Consider the following 17,923-nt stretch of genomic DNA (forward strand, 5'->3'; position numbering starts at 1 on the left):
GAAGAATTGTGTTTGAGTGGAATATGTATAGTTTCTGATTGTAAGTGGAATCTAACCTGATCATGCTGGGAATAGGTAGTTATAGTTAATACCACAATTAATGTTTGTATTGGCTTCATAGTTGTATATTTGCAGGAGTTTATGAGCATACGGATTAGGAGGTTGATTTTGTATTACTAGGACATGCCCTTCCCACGCTATTTGTTATGGCCATTATTCAGCCTACCTAATACTGGAGTATACAGAGATAAAAGACACTATGGCTGATATGCATGTGGGTTTTAGATAATGGGAGACAATGTGATTACCAGAATGAGAACCATAGTTCAACAATGGAGATGATTGTGACATAATATGATTTGTGACTGTGTATAAATTGTATTGCATAAATATAATTGTATTCATTTTATAGGCCTTGTGCTCTATGAGAATGCAGTGAATAATTAATACTGAGAAGGAGGTGTATGGTGGATTGTTTGTGATACATATGGAGTTTGACTGTGCATATAATAGTTTGTGTTGATAAATTATGGATGATATGTAAATAGTATGGGATAGTATGGGATATAAATGGTGTTTGAGGTTTTGCTAGTGCTGAAGAAACTAAATTCATGGGATGATAGCCGATAATGTGCCATGCGGTTTGTTAATATACATAAGGTTATATGGCGTATGTAACGTGAGATGCTGGAGTTTAGAGTGTGAGAATACATGCGTTTGGTTCAGGTACAATATGGGTCAGGCAGTATGGTACATAAATGGTACTTGAGGTTTATAGAGTTGTGAAATGTATGTGGAAGATTAGAATGTTTGTTTTGTTGGATGCTTAACATGGAGGATAGCTTGAGTGTGTCTCCCCCACTGCCCCCTCCTCCCCCACAAAATACAAGAGCACAAATACACACCCTTCACAATAGGTAAAACGGATTCAGACACACCTTCACACCACACAATACAAGCTGGTATATATACGCCCTTACACGCAATAGCTTGTATATTTATAAAACAGGTAATTAATGTAATGTATTGTATTAACATCTATGCTAAAAGAGTAACCAAAACCTGTTGAGTTTGTATATACTGTGTTTGAATAAACTTTGTTTACTGAACCGGTTTATATTATATATGAGCGTTACAATTGGAATGTTAATTAAGTATACAAAACATTTTAAATTAAGCTACAACTTTCATGCAGTTTTTCTTGAAAATATAAGCATACGCTTACAATATAAATATTGGTCCTGTGGATGTAGAGCAGAATAGGAAATGTTTTTTTGGGTTAAACCTGAACTAGCTTTGTGAGAAAATGATTGACCGTAATAGTGATAAAGTCGTTATTAAATGGTCCTCACCCCATTTGCCAGACTATTAGGCCCCCATCACCCTTTAACATTCAGCACACACAGCTCCTGTTTTTAAGTGGATGCATCAATTCTAAGGATACACACTACAGAATTTTCTGACCAATGTTATCTACAACAATTGTACCTATGACTGAAGGTCCGATCAGTCAATCAATTTATGTGTACACACTATACATGTTTTAAACGACTTTTGCATGAGCAGCCGACCAGGTAGCGATTTTTGACAGGTATAACGTCATGTCCGAACACAGTGAAATGACATATGGGCTCCCTGCAGCGATATGCCAAATAAATGTAAAGAAAGGACTGAACATCACCGACAAAAAACTCCCACAAACTTAGATTCAGGAAAAGGAATACGTCATCGCCATTCATTCTATAGCTTACCTTTGTGTATAGTGTACATTCATTCGCATCTGCGCATTAACAATTTATTTTAATATAATGGATAGTGTTGAATACAGCAAACCTCTAAAACATGTTTACTATTGCTTCATAATTAAAAGCACATTATTAAAATTTGACTGACGTCCCGACACCGCACCACGTGACGTGGGAGAGGTAAAGACATTCAGAAATTTACATACACACGCCCAGAAAGGAGGCGCTATTGGCAGTTGTTCGAGCAATTGGTCTTGATTTCCTACATACTGCAGGATCGAAAGGCGGTTGGAATGAGATTTTTAGTCCTACCAACCAATCAAAGGAAACAACGATCGGTACTTTGGAACGAATATCGTTCATCGTGTAAGTGTACACACTACTGCGATAACTGGCTGACTGGTCGTTTATCGGATGATTGGCCCGATGATTGGATGAAAACACTGTAGTATGTACCCAGCCTAAAGCGAGGTACACACTACACGGGTTTCGTCCAATAATTGGCTCAATCAGCCGACATACGACCGCTCGTTCGAAAGTCGGGTCAGTGTGTGTAGTGACACAATGGTCGAAAGTCTGTCCAAATAGACGATTGTCGCCTCATTTGGTTGGTCGCACCGTTTAATATTTTCGTTCCCATCTCGTTTCCGTTGTGTAGTGTGTATAAACTTCTGACCGATGTGTACGAAATTGCAATCATTGCTCACGACAACATGGCTGTAAAAAGTCGCTCAAGGGAAGTCGGCTCTTCTCTTCTAAAACAAGGCTAGTGTGTATGCAGTCCATGGACCAAGTGATCGAGCCAGCGATTGCATGTAAAATCGATCGGCATAAAAAGTTGGTGGAAAATTCTGTAGTGTGTACCCAGCTTAAGACCTACATTGATTTCATTAGATTTACAATGGCAGGTAAAGGAGTTTGCGATGATGTTCGTTTTTTTTTTTTATAATTTTTCCAATCTGGTATTGCACAGTGATATATATTGTATATTGTTTTGCTGTGATGAAGCTATTATTATGATCATTTTGTATTTCTTTATTTTTACTAAATTCATTGCTATATATTTCAGGCTACCTTTTATGTTTTTGTGTATTTATATAATCTAACAGAATTGTTTATGTTTTGCTACTTTTAGATATGAAACTTCTGCTTTCTCTGTGCATTACATACAAACTATATCCAGAGAACAGCTTTGTCTTGTGTCCAAAATAACAAGAATGAACACATCTGATGATATAAAACATGGTACATCAAAACTCTTACAAAAGTGAGCTAGAAAAAAACGTATTGAAGAACACTTGCATTAAGGCCTGTTCATGGCAATAATTTAAAGTTAAATTCAATTTAAATTCTGGTCAGGGTGACTCTCTGCTTTATGTAAGTGGGGTGTGGGATGGATTATACAGACCCTCCTACCTATAGGTGGAGATCATATATGATTAATAAAGGATTTCACTAAAGGTGAACATTTCCTTTAAAGAAACCACATCCATGATTTCTAAAATAGTTTGATAATATCGGAGACAAACACAAACATTGAGGTTGCTTACAGTCATTGCATACTTCATACTGCTCATCTGCTTCCTAAAATAGAAAAACAGATGTGGAGTTTTTCAACAGTACAATTGAAGAGATTCTGATGTAACTTTCAAATTCCTGAGTGTTCTATGATAGAATGTTTTTATTTTGGCGGAATGCAGAAGTGAAAAGTGTTTTAGTTCTAGATTTTCTCGTGGATCAAATGAGGAAGATGAAAAATAAAGCAAAAAAACACTAAAAGACCCAGTTTTTCCATCTGTTTAACAATGGCTCCCAAAATTGCTTTTTTTGACACCCACAGTTAGAATAGCAATCACATGATACGTGACTATAGTGCTTTGTGGGGTATGTATTTGACTTTATTATGCTGTGTTTATGATAAATCGTATCCAATATCTGCTGCAAAGTCCATGCATGTTTGTGAATGCAATATAAAATATCTATTTTTATACCCACATTTTAACTGTCCCTCTTTGAGGGTGAGTGGGTAACAAAATGTGAAATCCAGTATAAGGAAACTGTGTGTGTACTATGAGAAAATAAATGTGATTAAAGTAAATGCCCATCCAAAACACATTGTGTAATAACCCCCCTCCCTAAGTTTCAGAAAGGCAAAGGCCTAATATCTGAGCACAATATTTCTATATAAATGTATTAATGCGGCCAATGGCTTCTATACATACCAATTTGGGTGGAGAATTCCTTCTAGGAAGAGGTAGTGATGCCCTGTAAAACACGGGATGAGATCATATACTGTGGTATATTTACTAGTAAACACACTGTATTTATGGTCTATTCATTAAGATGTTCCTCTTATAAAAATTATTATCTTGTAATTAGACTATATATTGCTTCAAATATAACAAACTGGATGTGACATCAGAGTAGCTCCAAGAACCATTTTGGGGCACCCTGATCCTTGAGCCCCACTAATATAGCCAGATCTTAGCAGAAGATTGTTGGAGAGATATCAATGGCATATTAATACTCTGAGTTTCTCCATAGAAGCCAGATCAATATATTGAAAACATTCATTTGAAAAATATCTATTTTGAGGTCAATTGCTCCTGGGCCAAATTTGGAAGTTTGGTATGTTCCACACAATGTCCCTGATTAATACAGACTAATTCCCCAGTACTCCTTTCATTGCCTCATTTGCTGGAGCCTGTTCTTGGTGTACCTGTTCTTAGACCAGACAAACATTAAATTATAATTATATAGATTTGAGACAATAGCTTGGATTGTAACAAGTCTTAAGAAGGATTCGTTCTCTGTATCTCTACTGGCAAGCTAACTATGTCATGTGATTAATAACAGAACTAACATTTATTGTAAAGCATGGTGTCAGGTCAGCTGCTCTGTTTGCCAAGAAACCAAGTATCCTGTAAGTCCTGAACATCAGTAAAAAGGGAAGCAAATAATTCCTACTGCTTGGCGATTATATCATATGCACCAAATGTCTCCATCTACAGCCACTGTTAGGAGCAATGCAATGAATTTAATGAAGGGTCATGCAGGGAAAATAAAAAAATATAAATTTACTATATTATGGGCATGGTGCTCCAAATTATAGACAAACCTTTATCCAGAAGCCCCAAGCATTTCACATAATAAGCTAACCTCTAAACTTGGTGGGTCGGAGGGAACGAATAGAGAGTGTCAATCTCTTTTTCAATACAGGTGTTTAAGATTTCAGTAACAGCCAACACCTGCTTTTATGGAATAAGGGAGGACTTACAAAACATATAAAACTTTTGAAGAAAAATAATAATCAACAGGTGAAGGGGACTGATGATGGTGAAGGCAGAGTGATAGACAGCTGGCTAGTGCTATTAATATCACTATGTCTAAAAGAGACCTGTAGGAATAAGGCTACAAACACAGGATAACCATTCCAACTTTCTATTTTCCTTTTTTACCCAGCCCTCACCTTGTCCTGTACCCAGATGTTTGACTAATAATATAATACTTGCTTTTTAGTATTTCAAATGTCTGTATCACTAAGTTTTGCAGAGAGTAGACAGGAGAGTTTAAGAATATAGATATTAGCTATAACAAAGCATAAAAGAAATATACATTTTGCCAAATACTCAGCATATATGTATATACAAATAATTTTAATAAAAAAGATAAGTAGAAAAATAAAAGTAAAGTATCTACCTTGTTGTTACAGGTGGAGAAGGGTTTGCCTGGAAAAAAACATATCAAAGATATTATATATATATATATATATATATATATATATACACACACATATACACACACACACACACACATCATCAAGCAATTACAATTTATTTAATTACAACTTTTATCCAGTGCTCCTTTAATAATGAAGTGAACACAGTTATGTTATAAAAGCCTAATTTACACTATGCATTAAACTGTACATTTCAGCTTCAGTTAGGTTACCTCAGTTTCAGGGACTTCATACAGCACTGTAAGAGAGACATTATACAGAAATTAAAATTCAGAACAACCTAAATAAACATAGCATTTTATTTCAGAGTATAATTTGCAGATGTTGAATCACATTCACATTTTCTCCAGCCTCAATATGCTACTGTCAACAAGAGCACCCTATGGGGGGGGGGGGGGGGGGAGGGGGTTCCAGTTGCCTAGTAACCCCCAACAGTTCTGTGGTCTAGAAGGCGGAAATAAATGGCTTCTAAGAACTTCCTGTTTGCATTAAAAAACTCTGTAACAGTCTGCAGTCTAATATCCATTTTTCTGTGGATCTGCTTCTGTTCCAATGAACTTAGGCTTAAACAAAATGGCCACTGTGATTGTTCTCACTTTTGGCTCTAGTGTTTATGCGACTTCAGAGGAAAAGACCGTAAAATTAAGCTACATACATATACATATATATATACATATACACATATATATATATATATATATATATATATATATATATATATATATATATATATATATATATATATATATTCGGTAGTTTCTTTGCTGCTGAGAGTTATGTGAAGCCCCAGGTGAGTAACTGTATCACTAGTTGTATTACTTTACATGTGAGTCTGAAATTAGTATTCATTTAGTTGTATTACTTTACATAGTTATTAGATTTTATTATTTTGATAAGATGGTCAAGAATAATTTATTTAAAAGGAGATTAATTATGATGTGGGATTTTTAATGTACAACTTACTTTATGCCTCATTTTGCTTATTTAGTATACGTTATTACATTTATGTACATTGTACTTTTATATTTTTATTATTATTGCAGCATGTGTTTTTTTGTTTGTTTGTATTTTCTGAAACCAAGCATTTGGAAACCCCCTCTAGAAATTCTGTGTTTTCCTCTGGCCAACCAGTGTAAATTATTGTTATGTTTTCAACACACTCATATATTGTTTTCATTCCAATACTTCACACTATTTATTGTTTTTTTGTTTTTTTTTAATAAGATGCAATAAAAGCTTTAATGTTATTTATAAGATGAGGATCTTCTTACTATTTTTATCCAACTTACTCTCCCATTAGGTGCTGTATTGGGAATAAGATGTGCTGGCTTTTTTTCTTTTCATTTATCAAGTCATTTTCATTTCTCCTGTTGCAATATTCCTCTTGTGCCAGTGTCTTTTGTTTCATTCAGGAACTAGTATTTTAATTTGTAACATTGTAACATGTCAGAAAACAACTTTTTCTCTTACCACTAGAGAGAGCCCTTGATTTAAAGATTGAAGTGAATTTCTGTGGGCCAACTTGTCATAAAGCATATTATAGATTATTATTATGTGGTTATCAAAATGTAAATAATAGCATATTTTGTGAAAAGCGATCAGAGTTTTTGGATCATTCTGCAATTCTCTGTTAATGCACACAATCAGCAAAATGTGGAACACTGTGTTTATTGCAAGTCATTAGTACTCATTATTCTGCCAATCTGGTTTATGCCCTACATCCTATCCATATCCCTCCTATAAAGTAACTAATTATACTGCACCACTATACATTCAGGATCATATATTATTGCATTTAGGGCTAAAACTGCCGCTATCTTCTCTTACCGGACTCCTCTGCTTCAGGAACTTGCTGTTTTGGTGTCTTTGCAGGGGTTCGTGAATTGGGCTTGGTGCCTCTGTTCACAGTCGGAGCTGTAAAAGCCATATTATTTGTTACTTACGTTCCAAAACGACAATTCCTTGTGAATCGATTTATTAACTTGGTGCAATTTGTTACAAATATGCTGCAACCCATACCAATACGTTTGGTAGTTTTTAGGGCAGTTTAGTAAATGAAAACAAACATTTGATTGGTTGTTGTGGCTAATAGCACATTTGTGCAAAATTCACCCTGGTAATAAATCAGCCCCACGTTCTTTAGAAATGTGTAGGAGTGTGTAAGAGAATGGCACATATTGATGTTGCTTAAGGCTGGTATGACATAAAAACAGGAAACTAGGATACACATGTGACAAGATGCTTTCTTTAGTTCATAAAAACCACTACGTGATTCATTTTAGGTGTTGAATAAAGTGGCTCAAGATATGTTCTATTTATAACAATATCTCACCATCAAAGAGAAATACATTGTATGACTTTTGTTTTCAAGTTTGTATAGAATTTGTTACAGCACAGTTAAATGGGAGTAATTCTATAAAGGTGGGAGTACGTTATCCTGAATATGGAGGTTAATAAGGCTAATATTCTACCATGATGGTCAATTTGTAGTAGAAATTGTGGTATTATTATACAATATGAAGTTGATTTAACACCATTTTAAAGGACACTATACCTCCACTTTCATAGAACGCACGGATGCGATTCCATACTGTGAGGTAACATATATATATTGTTTTACACTACAGAGAATGTTCACACAATGCCCCCACCAACAGTTCAACAGCAATGACCATTGCTGATAACTGTAGACATTTCTATGCATTAAGAGAAGAGGAGGATTTAGTTTTCTAAAAATGTGTTCCAAAATTGTGGCACAAGATACAAGAAATTCCTCTTCTCATTCTGATAATCCTGTTATAATCAGAAATCATCATCTAGGTAAATAATTCCTAAATGACAGGATGCCTGGGTTACACTGGAACCCTAATACAACACCAACAATCTACTACCATAATGCTGTTATCAGGGATTAAGCTACTAACAGACCTAATGAAATAAAAAGCCACATGTTAATGTGTAGCTGCAATAAAATCAGATTTAACTACTGCTATAAAGCCATTTGTGTAGCTCATCATCATCTATATATATATATAGCGCCCCTAATTCCGCAGCGCTGTAGAGAGAATGCGCTCACATCATTCCCTACCCCATTGGAGCTTACAGTCTAAATTCCCTAACATACATAGACAGACAGAAACACAGACTAGGGTCAATTTGATAGCAGCCAATTAACCTACTAGTATGTTTTTGAATTGTGGGAGGAAACCGGAGCATCCGAAGGAAACCCACGCAAACACGGGGAGAACATACAAACTCCACACAGATATGGCCATGGTCGGGAATCGAACTCCTGACCCCAGTGCTGTGAGGTAGAAGTGCTAACCACTGAGCCACTGTGCTGCACTTTAAGATCAGACCTATAGTATTTTTTTAATCCCTTGTCTCACTAATTGATAACAACATGATTTGCAGATTATGGTCATCTTTTATTAATCCTTAAATAGACGTGTTTCTAACATATCTGAGTTTCTATGTAGTTTTGTTAACTTTGTAGTAAATGGTTACTTTGTAATCATGAATAAAAGTTAAGTTTCGTAGGAATGGGGGCATGGCCTGTGAGCACAAGTAGTACTGCTCAGTTGTTATTAATTATTACTATCCCCTCCAGAGAGCAGGGGAAATAATTTGTGGCATTAGATGTTGTAACCTATGTAATTGTGAGCTGGAGATTTCAGCTAACACGTATCAATCAGTATGAAATATAGTAATCCCACCATTCCTCCCTTCCCTACACTAGAGCAAAGCGAGCATCCCAACTCTTGCCCTTCTTTTACGTTTTGTAACAATGGGGCCTATTCAATTAGCCGCGAGGTTCCGTAGGAAAGCAGGAATTGTGGCAGCGATAACATCGTTCATTTCTGTTTGTCCCCTATGAGGTGCAAGCAAAAAATGAGCAAATCCTCGCCGTGTTACCCTTCTACGGTTCCTCGCGGCTATTGGCCTCTAGGTAGAAGCTGTCTGCAACACAGTTAATGCTTAATGAGCTGCTAATTTTACAGTTTGTTTGCAACACTAAGGAAAATGAATACAAACATTTGCAAATCATGGTATTAACAGCCGGCAGATATACATTTTTTATAATCAGGTCCATTTTAGGATTGACACTGCTATAAGTATTGTGAGTGGATCTGCCCTGGGATATATACAACCCTGTCTGTAATCTTTAACAGACATAAGTTATATAGGTTGTTTCTCCATTTACCGTTGTTAATTTCTCCTTTTGGGAAATGTTACACAGGTCCTTTAGCAAATGATATTGCTGAGCAAATATTGTAGGCAGCACATTAACGTCTGCTGGGGGCAGCACAGTGGCTCAGTGGTTAGCACTTCTGCCTCACAGCACTGGGGTTATGAGTTTGAATCCCAACCATGGCCTCATCTGTGTGGAGTTTGTATGTTCTTCCTGTCTCTGTGTGTTTCCTCCAGGTGCTCAGGTTTGCTCCCACGCTCCAAGAACATACTGGTAGGTTAATTGGTTGCTATTAATTTGACCTTAGTCTCTCTGGGTCTCTGTGTGTGTATGTTTGGAAATTTAGATTGTAAGGTCCAATGAAGCATGGACTGACAAATAGACATAGCACACTCTGGCTTCATTAATAAAAGGTACATTGTGTAAACGGAAATATTCATATGAGATATATCAGACTTACCTATAAAAGGCTGTGGTACAGGTGGATTCTGGGTAGGTTCAATATAATTATCATCTTCTGGCATAATGTAGTTTTCCTGAAATAAAGTTAATATGTAACATGAGAGATGGTTTTATAAGCTGTGTAAGCCATTTAAATGACATTAGTGTCACTCAATATACTCTATAATATTCAATATTTTTCTCTCCTAGGTGGGGCTTACTCAAATGAAGTTCTCAAATTTCCCGAATATCTAAAGCCAGACCTGCCAGGTGCTGTTTTAACAAACCTGGGTCCTGATTCATTAAGGATCTTAACTTGAGAAACTTCTTATTTCAGTTTCCTGGACAAAACCATGTTACAATGCAAGGGGTGCAAATCAGCATTCTGTTTTGCACGTAAGTTAAATACTGACTGTTTTTTCATGTAGCACACAAATATCAACTTTACATTTCAGTGTACAAATAAGCTATCAAGTATTTGTGTGCTACATGAAAAAACAGTCAGTATTTAACTTATGTGCAAAACAGAATACTAATTTGCACCCCTTGCATTGTAACATGGTTTTGTCCAGGAGACTTAAATAAGAAGTTTCTCAAGTTAAGATCCTTAATGAATCAGGCCCATTCTGTCTAAGTAATTTTAAAAAAATTCCCAAACCTACCTTGTAATACAGAAAACTAAATTTTACTTGGGCCTCTGTCCAATTCACTAGCCGCACCATCTTCATGAGGCGACTGCTGGGTATTATAATTTGAATTAAGCACCAATGTGAAATCTAGCAGTGTCAATACCAGTTCTAGCTTCAGCTCGCGAACTCTCAGGACTCAATGAAAACACTGAAGGCCAACCAAGCTTTGAGTCCTGCAGTTATCTCATTATAAGACAGAGGAAGAGATCTTCACCCTACAGCTCCAAAATGTTGCTACAGATAAATGGGTTTTACATTTTGTTTTTTTTAATTAAAAAAACAACATTTATATAATAAAGCCCAATACATTATTATATAAATACATAGGCAAAATGTTCTCTTTTCCTAGAAATTTTGTTCATCGAACTGTCCCTATTCTTCCCTAGGAACTTAGCTGGTAGATGAAGGCACCCTGTAACTTATTAAACCTACAGTACTTTTAAGTCATTCAATATGGGGGCAGTGTGGGAGCCTCTTTCAGACATGGATGGACATATCTACACACATAGCATTACCTCATCCTCACTCTCCTGCTGTGGCGGACTTGCTGGCTTTTTGCTAATACGTGGCGGTAGTGATGTAGGCTGATGTCTTGGAGATGCGACTGGCTTTTGTAAAGGCTTGGGTATAGGTTTGTTCGGCACATGCAATCGACTGGCAACTTGAGGTTTTTGGAGTGGCCCGTTTGGATTAGGCAATGGTCTTGGAATGCTTGGTAGCTGCCGGTTTGGCTGTTTATCTGTTGATGAAAGTAGTAAAATAATGCTGTATTATAGGTGTTTAGTTTATACTACTGTAATCTCTTATAAAATATATAACTCTAATCAAACAGCCGGAACATTATCAGTTACTTTGAGAAGCTAATATCACAATAGGAGGGTCAAGTACTATAAAATTTGAGGAAAAAAAGTGGACGTAACTGTCCTAAAACTATTTTTTTGGCCTGAGCCTCAGTGGAATCCACCAGTCATCTTAATGAGGCCACTTCTGGGTGTTAGAATTTTAACTTAATTTTATATTCTATGGTTTTCTTTAACACATTATCTACCAGATTGTTGTTATCAACTGGAAGGAAGAGTGGTGGTATTTCATTACTTCCTTATTAAAGTTTATTCACCACCATTGTATGACAATGGACCTTCACTTTCTGCTCTAGAACTTGTGAATAATATTCAGTAATAGCCTTTTTAAACCAGAAGGTATTCACATGTCTTTGCTTTATAACAGAATTACATCTCTAGACTAAAAATATGGTTTATTCATAACTGACGGGATTGAAGCCTTTCCCACTGGATAACCATGTGGACCATTTGAAAAAAGAAATAGGAACACCCGGCATTGGTGTTGAGGTAGTAGACGGGAGATATGGCACTTTGAGTTGACATAAGCCGGGGTGGAACAGTATTTGCTGCTCCAGCCTCTTTTGACTGCGCTGGACACCAGCACACAAAGAAGAGGCCTTCACTCTGCTCTTTTGAGAGCTACAGGGCATGAAGATGAAGGGGACAGGGCAATGTGCGTCAACCGGCAATGCAACCCCAGATAGCTGGGACCTCTGGGCTCATAGCATCTGCACCCCCCTACAGTGGCCATAAGTGTTGTAGATTAATTCTTTGATAACACCACTTTCAGTCCTGGAAAGTTTCCATTAGGTGCCATAATCTATGCCCCTTGCACAGTCCACGATTATTGTCAAAACAGACATGGAAGGAGGCGAATTGCCTTTGTAAGACTAGTATTGTCTATTCATTCTTAGCCCTTTCCACATAGTGATATTAACATTTTTCCTGAAGTGCTCCTCTAATTATTATTAACATTAATTGTACTCGCTACTACTATGGAGACACTGAGGCACATGGAAGGTTTGCGTCACAGCATTTATTGTGCCATAAGATTTGGCTGAGAAATTGGAGGTGAAAGAACAGAAGTATAGAATGTATTCACTGAAATCAGGCTAAAGGTGACATTTTTTGGAACGTTCACATTAAAGCTGCATTCTTAAAAACTTAACACATATGCCTCCCATAGTGCAGCTTTAATACTCTGCTAAAAATATAGAAAATATGTTGTAGTTATCCAATTGGTCTGTACCTACCTGCGTAGCCGCCATTCCTGTCAGCCAACTTAAAGGATGGAGGGAAATTATTGTCATATGCATTTGGCGGAGGTTCATAGTTGCAGTCGGTTTCATCTTGTGAAGGAACCACGTAATTGTCTGTATCAGAATCTGGATTCTCATAGTCACTTTCCTGTGTAAAAGATTATATAAAATGAAAGAAAAATGGTAAAAACAAACAACAAACTCTACGGGTCATTTACAAAGCTGCAAAATGTGGCATTGCAGTGCAAGTGCTCTCTTGTGTGCGTATTTATAGGTAAATGCGGCAAAATGTTGCTCTGTGCATATTAGAGGACCTGGGTGAATCAGGGTGATCCTAGCAGAACACTGACCATACACACTCGTGCTTTATGTTGCATCAACATGCAAAGAAAATGATTTTGTGTTGTGGGTTGTGATATTTGAGGGATGCACAGTGCTAAAGGGCATATCGAGGGGATTTCTGGTTAAGCAGTTGGCCTTCTAGCCTTTTCTCCAAACAAAATAACTTGGATTTACATCTCCATTGAGACACTGGCAATTTGGGAAATTTTCCATGAAGTTTGCATATTTTATGAATTGGAATTTTAAGCGCATCAATACCATATAATAAAAACATTCATATGTACAAATGTGACCTGGAATAAAGACAGTCCAGTGGGCAAATGTATCTACCTGAGAGTTTACGGGGAGTTTGAAAACTGGAGATGTTGCCTATAGCAACCAAGCAGATTCCAGCTGACATTGTAAGCTTTCGAGCAGGGTTCTCTTACCTCTCTGTCTGTATGTATTACCCAGTATTGTCTTATCAATGTTTGTTCCCAATTGTAAAGCGCTACGGAATTTGCTGGCGCTATATAAATAAATGTTGATGATGATGATTTTGTAGAATGTCCTAAATAACTAGAATCTGATTGGTTGCTATAGAGAGCATCTTTCTTTTCAAACCCACCGGAAACTCTCAGCTTGCTACATTGAGCTCCAGATGCCCTCTCACTTTCATGATCTTTTAGATGAAATTAAGGGGGTGGTCCAAAAGGAACATTAGTCACATTGCAGTGACCTTTACCCTATCTGCCATATGCACCTCCATCTGGGCTCATAAACCCACAAATGGTTAAGTTTGCGGGGGTAAGGGGGGGGGGGTTGTCACTTCTAAAAACTGGGGAGTAAGTGTGCACCTAGCTATGCTCTAGGAGTTTTTAACTAGTTGAAAAATCTTTTAATGAAAATTACATATACCCAATTTTTTATACTACATTTTTTCAGGCTTAACACCGCTAATTGTGCATTTTTATATGCAAAGCACTTAAAAAAATAATAATGATTCTATACAGAAAGTATGCAGCAACTGAGATAAGAAGGAAGTAAGTGCACATTGCTTTGTGTAAAAGGTTATGCTTATCTCGCAACCATTTTTTAATTTAAAGCCCTAATCTCATGGCGATCATCTGATTTAATTATCCAGTATCTTGTTCATGTCTGCAGAAGTCCACTTGTATCTCATAAAACAGCAAGGCACAGTGTAAAGATCTTTTAATTAGATGAATATTGTTCCACCAGTCCATTTTTATTTATGCTTAATTACAGCACAAGAACAATCATTTTTTATTGATATAGCGCTTTTCTCCCAATAGGACTCAAAGCACTTTGCGGGTGGGGAGGCACACAGACAGACATGCAGACCCTAGGGTGCTGTAAACAGAATAAGGCTGGGTACACACTAAAGAAAATTTCTCCCGATGCCACATCAATAATGATTTTACCAAGGACTTAAAGGAAAAAGAAAAAGTCCCGATCAGTTCGTTCATTCATGCGTATACATTATATACAGTTACCCTCAGATTTGTTCTCTTCATCTGTCATAACCATTGGCTGAAAAGATCACGAGTCTGTAAACTCTATGGAGATCCTGACCGTGAGTGCGTACACACTGCAGAATTGGAATGACATTGTTCTATTGTCGAACAAGATTTTACGATGAGCTTTGGAACGACCATCGCTCGTAGTTTCAGTGTACACACTAATACGATACAGGACGGAACGGTCGTTTATCGTGTGATCGGCTGAATAGCCTGTAGTGTAGTACCCATCCTTAACAATCATTCCTTGCTCTATAGGAGCTTTCAATCTAAATTACCGGACACACACACACACACTAGGGTTCATATTTATCACAAGCCAAATAACCTGCCAGTATGTTTTTGACTGTGGGAGGAGACCCATGTAACACAGGACGAACATACAAACTCCACAAAAATAGTGCCCTGGTCGGATTTGAACCCATGACTCCAGCGATGTGAGGCAGCAATGCTAAACACTGTGCCGCTGTACTGCCCCATAAATACATGTAGTGAAATAAAATTAAAAATGATCTTACAAACTCATCTGACCATTCTTCTTCCTCCTCTGCAGTACCTAAAGTGAAAACATAAAAAGCCTCATGAGCTCAACAGTATGGCAAACATTCTAGCTCCAGAAGGTTATACGTTTTAACACAGAGATACAAAACACTATATTACCTGCCACATAGTCTCTTCTTGGTACATTTGGAGGCGGTTTGTTTGTTATTCTGTAAACAGACATGATTAATTCTGAATTAACTGTTGCAGTCATACAATCCTGAGCAAGGATGCAAGCTTACACAAAGGCTGTAGTAAGTAACAATACACTGAATAGCGGACATAGGTTCATGTTACATACAATGCAAGGCACAGCACATATGTTTAGCAATGTTAGCGTCAGCGGGGCTAATGAGACAATGGGTGTGGTTGTTGAAATAAAGAGTTAATTGTAAATAATTGGAAATCAAGTTGAACCAGGGGGTATATTTACTAAAACTGCGGTTTGAAAAAGTGGAGATGTTGCCTATAGCAACCAATCAGATTCTAGCTGTCATTTTGTAGAATGTACTAAATAAATGATAACTAGAATCTGATTGGTTGCTATAGGCAACATCTTTTTTAAAACAGCGGTTTAGTAAATATATCCCCCCAAGTCTTTTACGTGCCCTTTGACACATGCGTAGCTAAAGCCTTTGTGGCGCAGATTTGACCACTTATATGTCCCTTAGGGGTCTATGCATCAAGCTTATTTGACATTTAAAAGATGCGGAAACAGTAGTTTCTGCATATTTTAAGTATGGCTGCTATGCATTAACTGCCCAACGGAGGAGATTTCACAGAATTCTCCTCAGTTTAGGCAAATACCAGGGCCTGATCAACCACTAGGCTGACCAGGCTGCAGCCTGGGGCACTGGGTCCTGGGGGGCGCTGCACTGTGGGTATTTTTTAAAAAAAAATAAAAAAAAAATTTTACATTTTTTTTTTTTTTTAAATTTTTTTTTTTTCTTCATTCATTTTTTTTTCGGGGTGGGGGAGGGGGGGGGGGGTCGCCGTGGGGGGTGGAGGGCTCGACGATCAAAAGCATAGGTGGTCAGTGGTTAGCAACACACAGCCAATCGCCAGGCTGCCTGTTGCTGTGCAGCAGACAGGAAGCAGGACGTCTTCACTTTCTATCTGCTGATCTGAGGAGAGGAGTGACGCTGGCACAACTACAGGTAAGTGAAGGGGGGAACTGCCCTGCATATCTATAGGGAGGGGGGGGGAACTGCCCTGCATATCTATAGGGAGGGGGGGGGGAACTGCCCTGCATATCTATAGGGAGGGGGGGAACTGCCCTGCATATCTATAGGGAGGGGGGGGAACTGCCCTGCATATCTATAGGGAGGGGGGGGGGGACTACCCTGCATATCTATAGGGAGGGGGGGACTACCCTGCATATCTATAGGGAGGTAGAGGGGGGACTGTCATGCATATGTATAGGGAGGGAGAGGGGGACTGTCATACAAATCTATAGGGTGGGAGGGGGGGGGCTGCCATGAAAATCTATAGGGAGGTAGAGAGGTTGATATGTATGAAGGAGGGCAGAGGAGGGGGGCTGATATATGTGACTGGGGGAGTTTTGATGTGACGGGGGGGGGGGGATAGATAGCTAGCAGAGTGGAGGTAAGGAAAATAGCTGCAAGGGGGATGGATGCAGGGTGGGAGGTAAAGAAAATGGCTGCAGCAGGGGTTAAGGAAAATGGCTGTGCGGGGGGGGGGGGTTGTGGTTAAGGAAAATGGCTGCAGGGGGTATTTAAAAAATAGAGCAGCTTTGGGGGGCAGAATCTCATGATTGTGTGGTGGTCACATGGGTGGTCTCAGCAATCACTAGAATACTAAATATTAGTGAGATGGGGCTGGTAGAGGTTTGTATTTGATTGACAACAAATATTCAGATATTGCTTATATATGTCTGTCCAATGGGATACTTTTAGCTGGCCATAATGGAGTGTTTTGTTTTAACTAAAGGGCCTAATCATTCAGGCTTTGCATTATAATACATTTTTGCATTTTCAAAAAAAGGACGCCAACTTTCCAGAAGCCAGCGAGAGGATAACAAAGTTGCAAGAGAGAAGAGCAAGGACAGGTAAGAGACAATGGCACAATCTGTCTAAATTTGAATGCTGGAGAATACACCTGAACATTCATATTCAGGAGTGTTCCTATACACCTATATATTCGGAGGGGGGGGGGGGGGGGGGCGCTGCGGCCGTATTAGCCTAGGGCGGCCAGAACCCTTAATCAGGCCCTGGCAAATACCGTGCAGCATCGCAGTCCCCATAGATTACTATAAGGACTGCGATGGTTTGATAAGCTTTGCATTGTGCAGACAGGTAACGCCATCTCAGGATGGCGTTACCTGTCATTTCCTATGGGATTCTGCTGAAGCCTCTTCGGCTTCGCAGAGCACTTCCTCCGTTCAGGTAAATAGGAAAATTAGATTGCAGGAGAGGGGTCACTTTGCCGGGGCTCCCAGAGAAGCCCCGCCATGATGCGTTCAAGCGGTGCAAAAATATGCACCATTGTGATGGGCAGCGATGGAGATTTGGTTGCACCGCATTTTATTTTTTTACATTTAAAATGACTGATACATGTGATCTATTTTAAATCTTTACACAGCAAGATAATCCATTTT

General features: G+C 38.2%; 1 protein-coding gene across 6 annotated transcripts in view; it reads right to left on the bottom strand.

Moving 5' to 3' along the window:
- Positions 1-17,923, bottom strand: part of BLNK (B cell linker) — a 156,834-nt gene that overhangs the window by 10,012 nt on the left and 128,899 nt on the right. For all 6 annotated transcript variants that reach the window (XM_075216175.1, XM_075216174.1, XM_075216173.1 and 3 more), the window contains 10 exons: positions 15,427-15,476; positions 15,285-15,322; positions 12,902-13,055; positions 11,322-11,545; positions 10,137-10,212; positions 7,312-7,398; positions 5,697-5,722; positions 5,445-5,473; positions 3,968-4,010; positions 3,296-3,329 (listed from right to left, as the gene is read on the bottom strand). In XM_075216175.1, coding sequence (XP_075072276.1) covers positions 3,296-3,329; positions 3,968-4,010; positions 5,445-5,473; positions 5,697-5,722; positions 7,312-7,398; positions 10,137-10,212; positions 11,322-11,545; positions 12,902-13,055; positions 15,285-15,322; positions 15,427-15,476 — 761 coding nt within the window. The remainder of the gene's footprint in view (positions 1-3,295; positions 3,330-3,967; positions 4,011-5,444; positions 5,474-5,696; positions 5,723-7,311; positions 7,399-10,136; positions 10,213-11,321; positions 11,546-12,901; positions 13,056-15,284; positions 15,323-15,426; positions 15,477-17,923) is intronic.

Source organism: Mixophyes fleayi, chromosome 6 (assembly GCF_038048845.1).
Source record: "Mixophyes fleayi isolate aMixFle1 chromosome 6, aMixFle1.hap1, whole genome shotgun sequence".
Lineage (NCBI taxonomy): Eukaryota > Metazoa > Chordata > Amphibia > Anura > Limnodynastidae > Mixophyes > Mixophyes fleayi.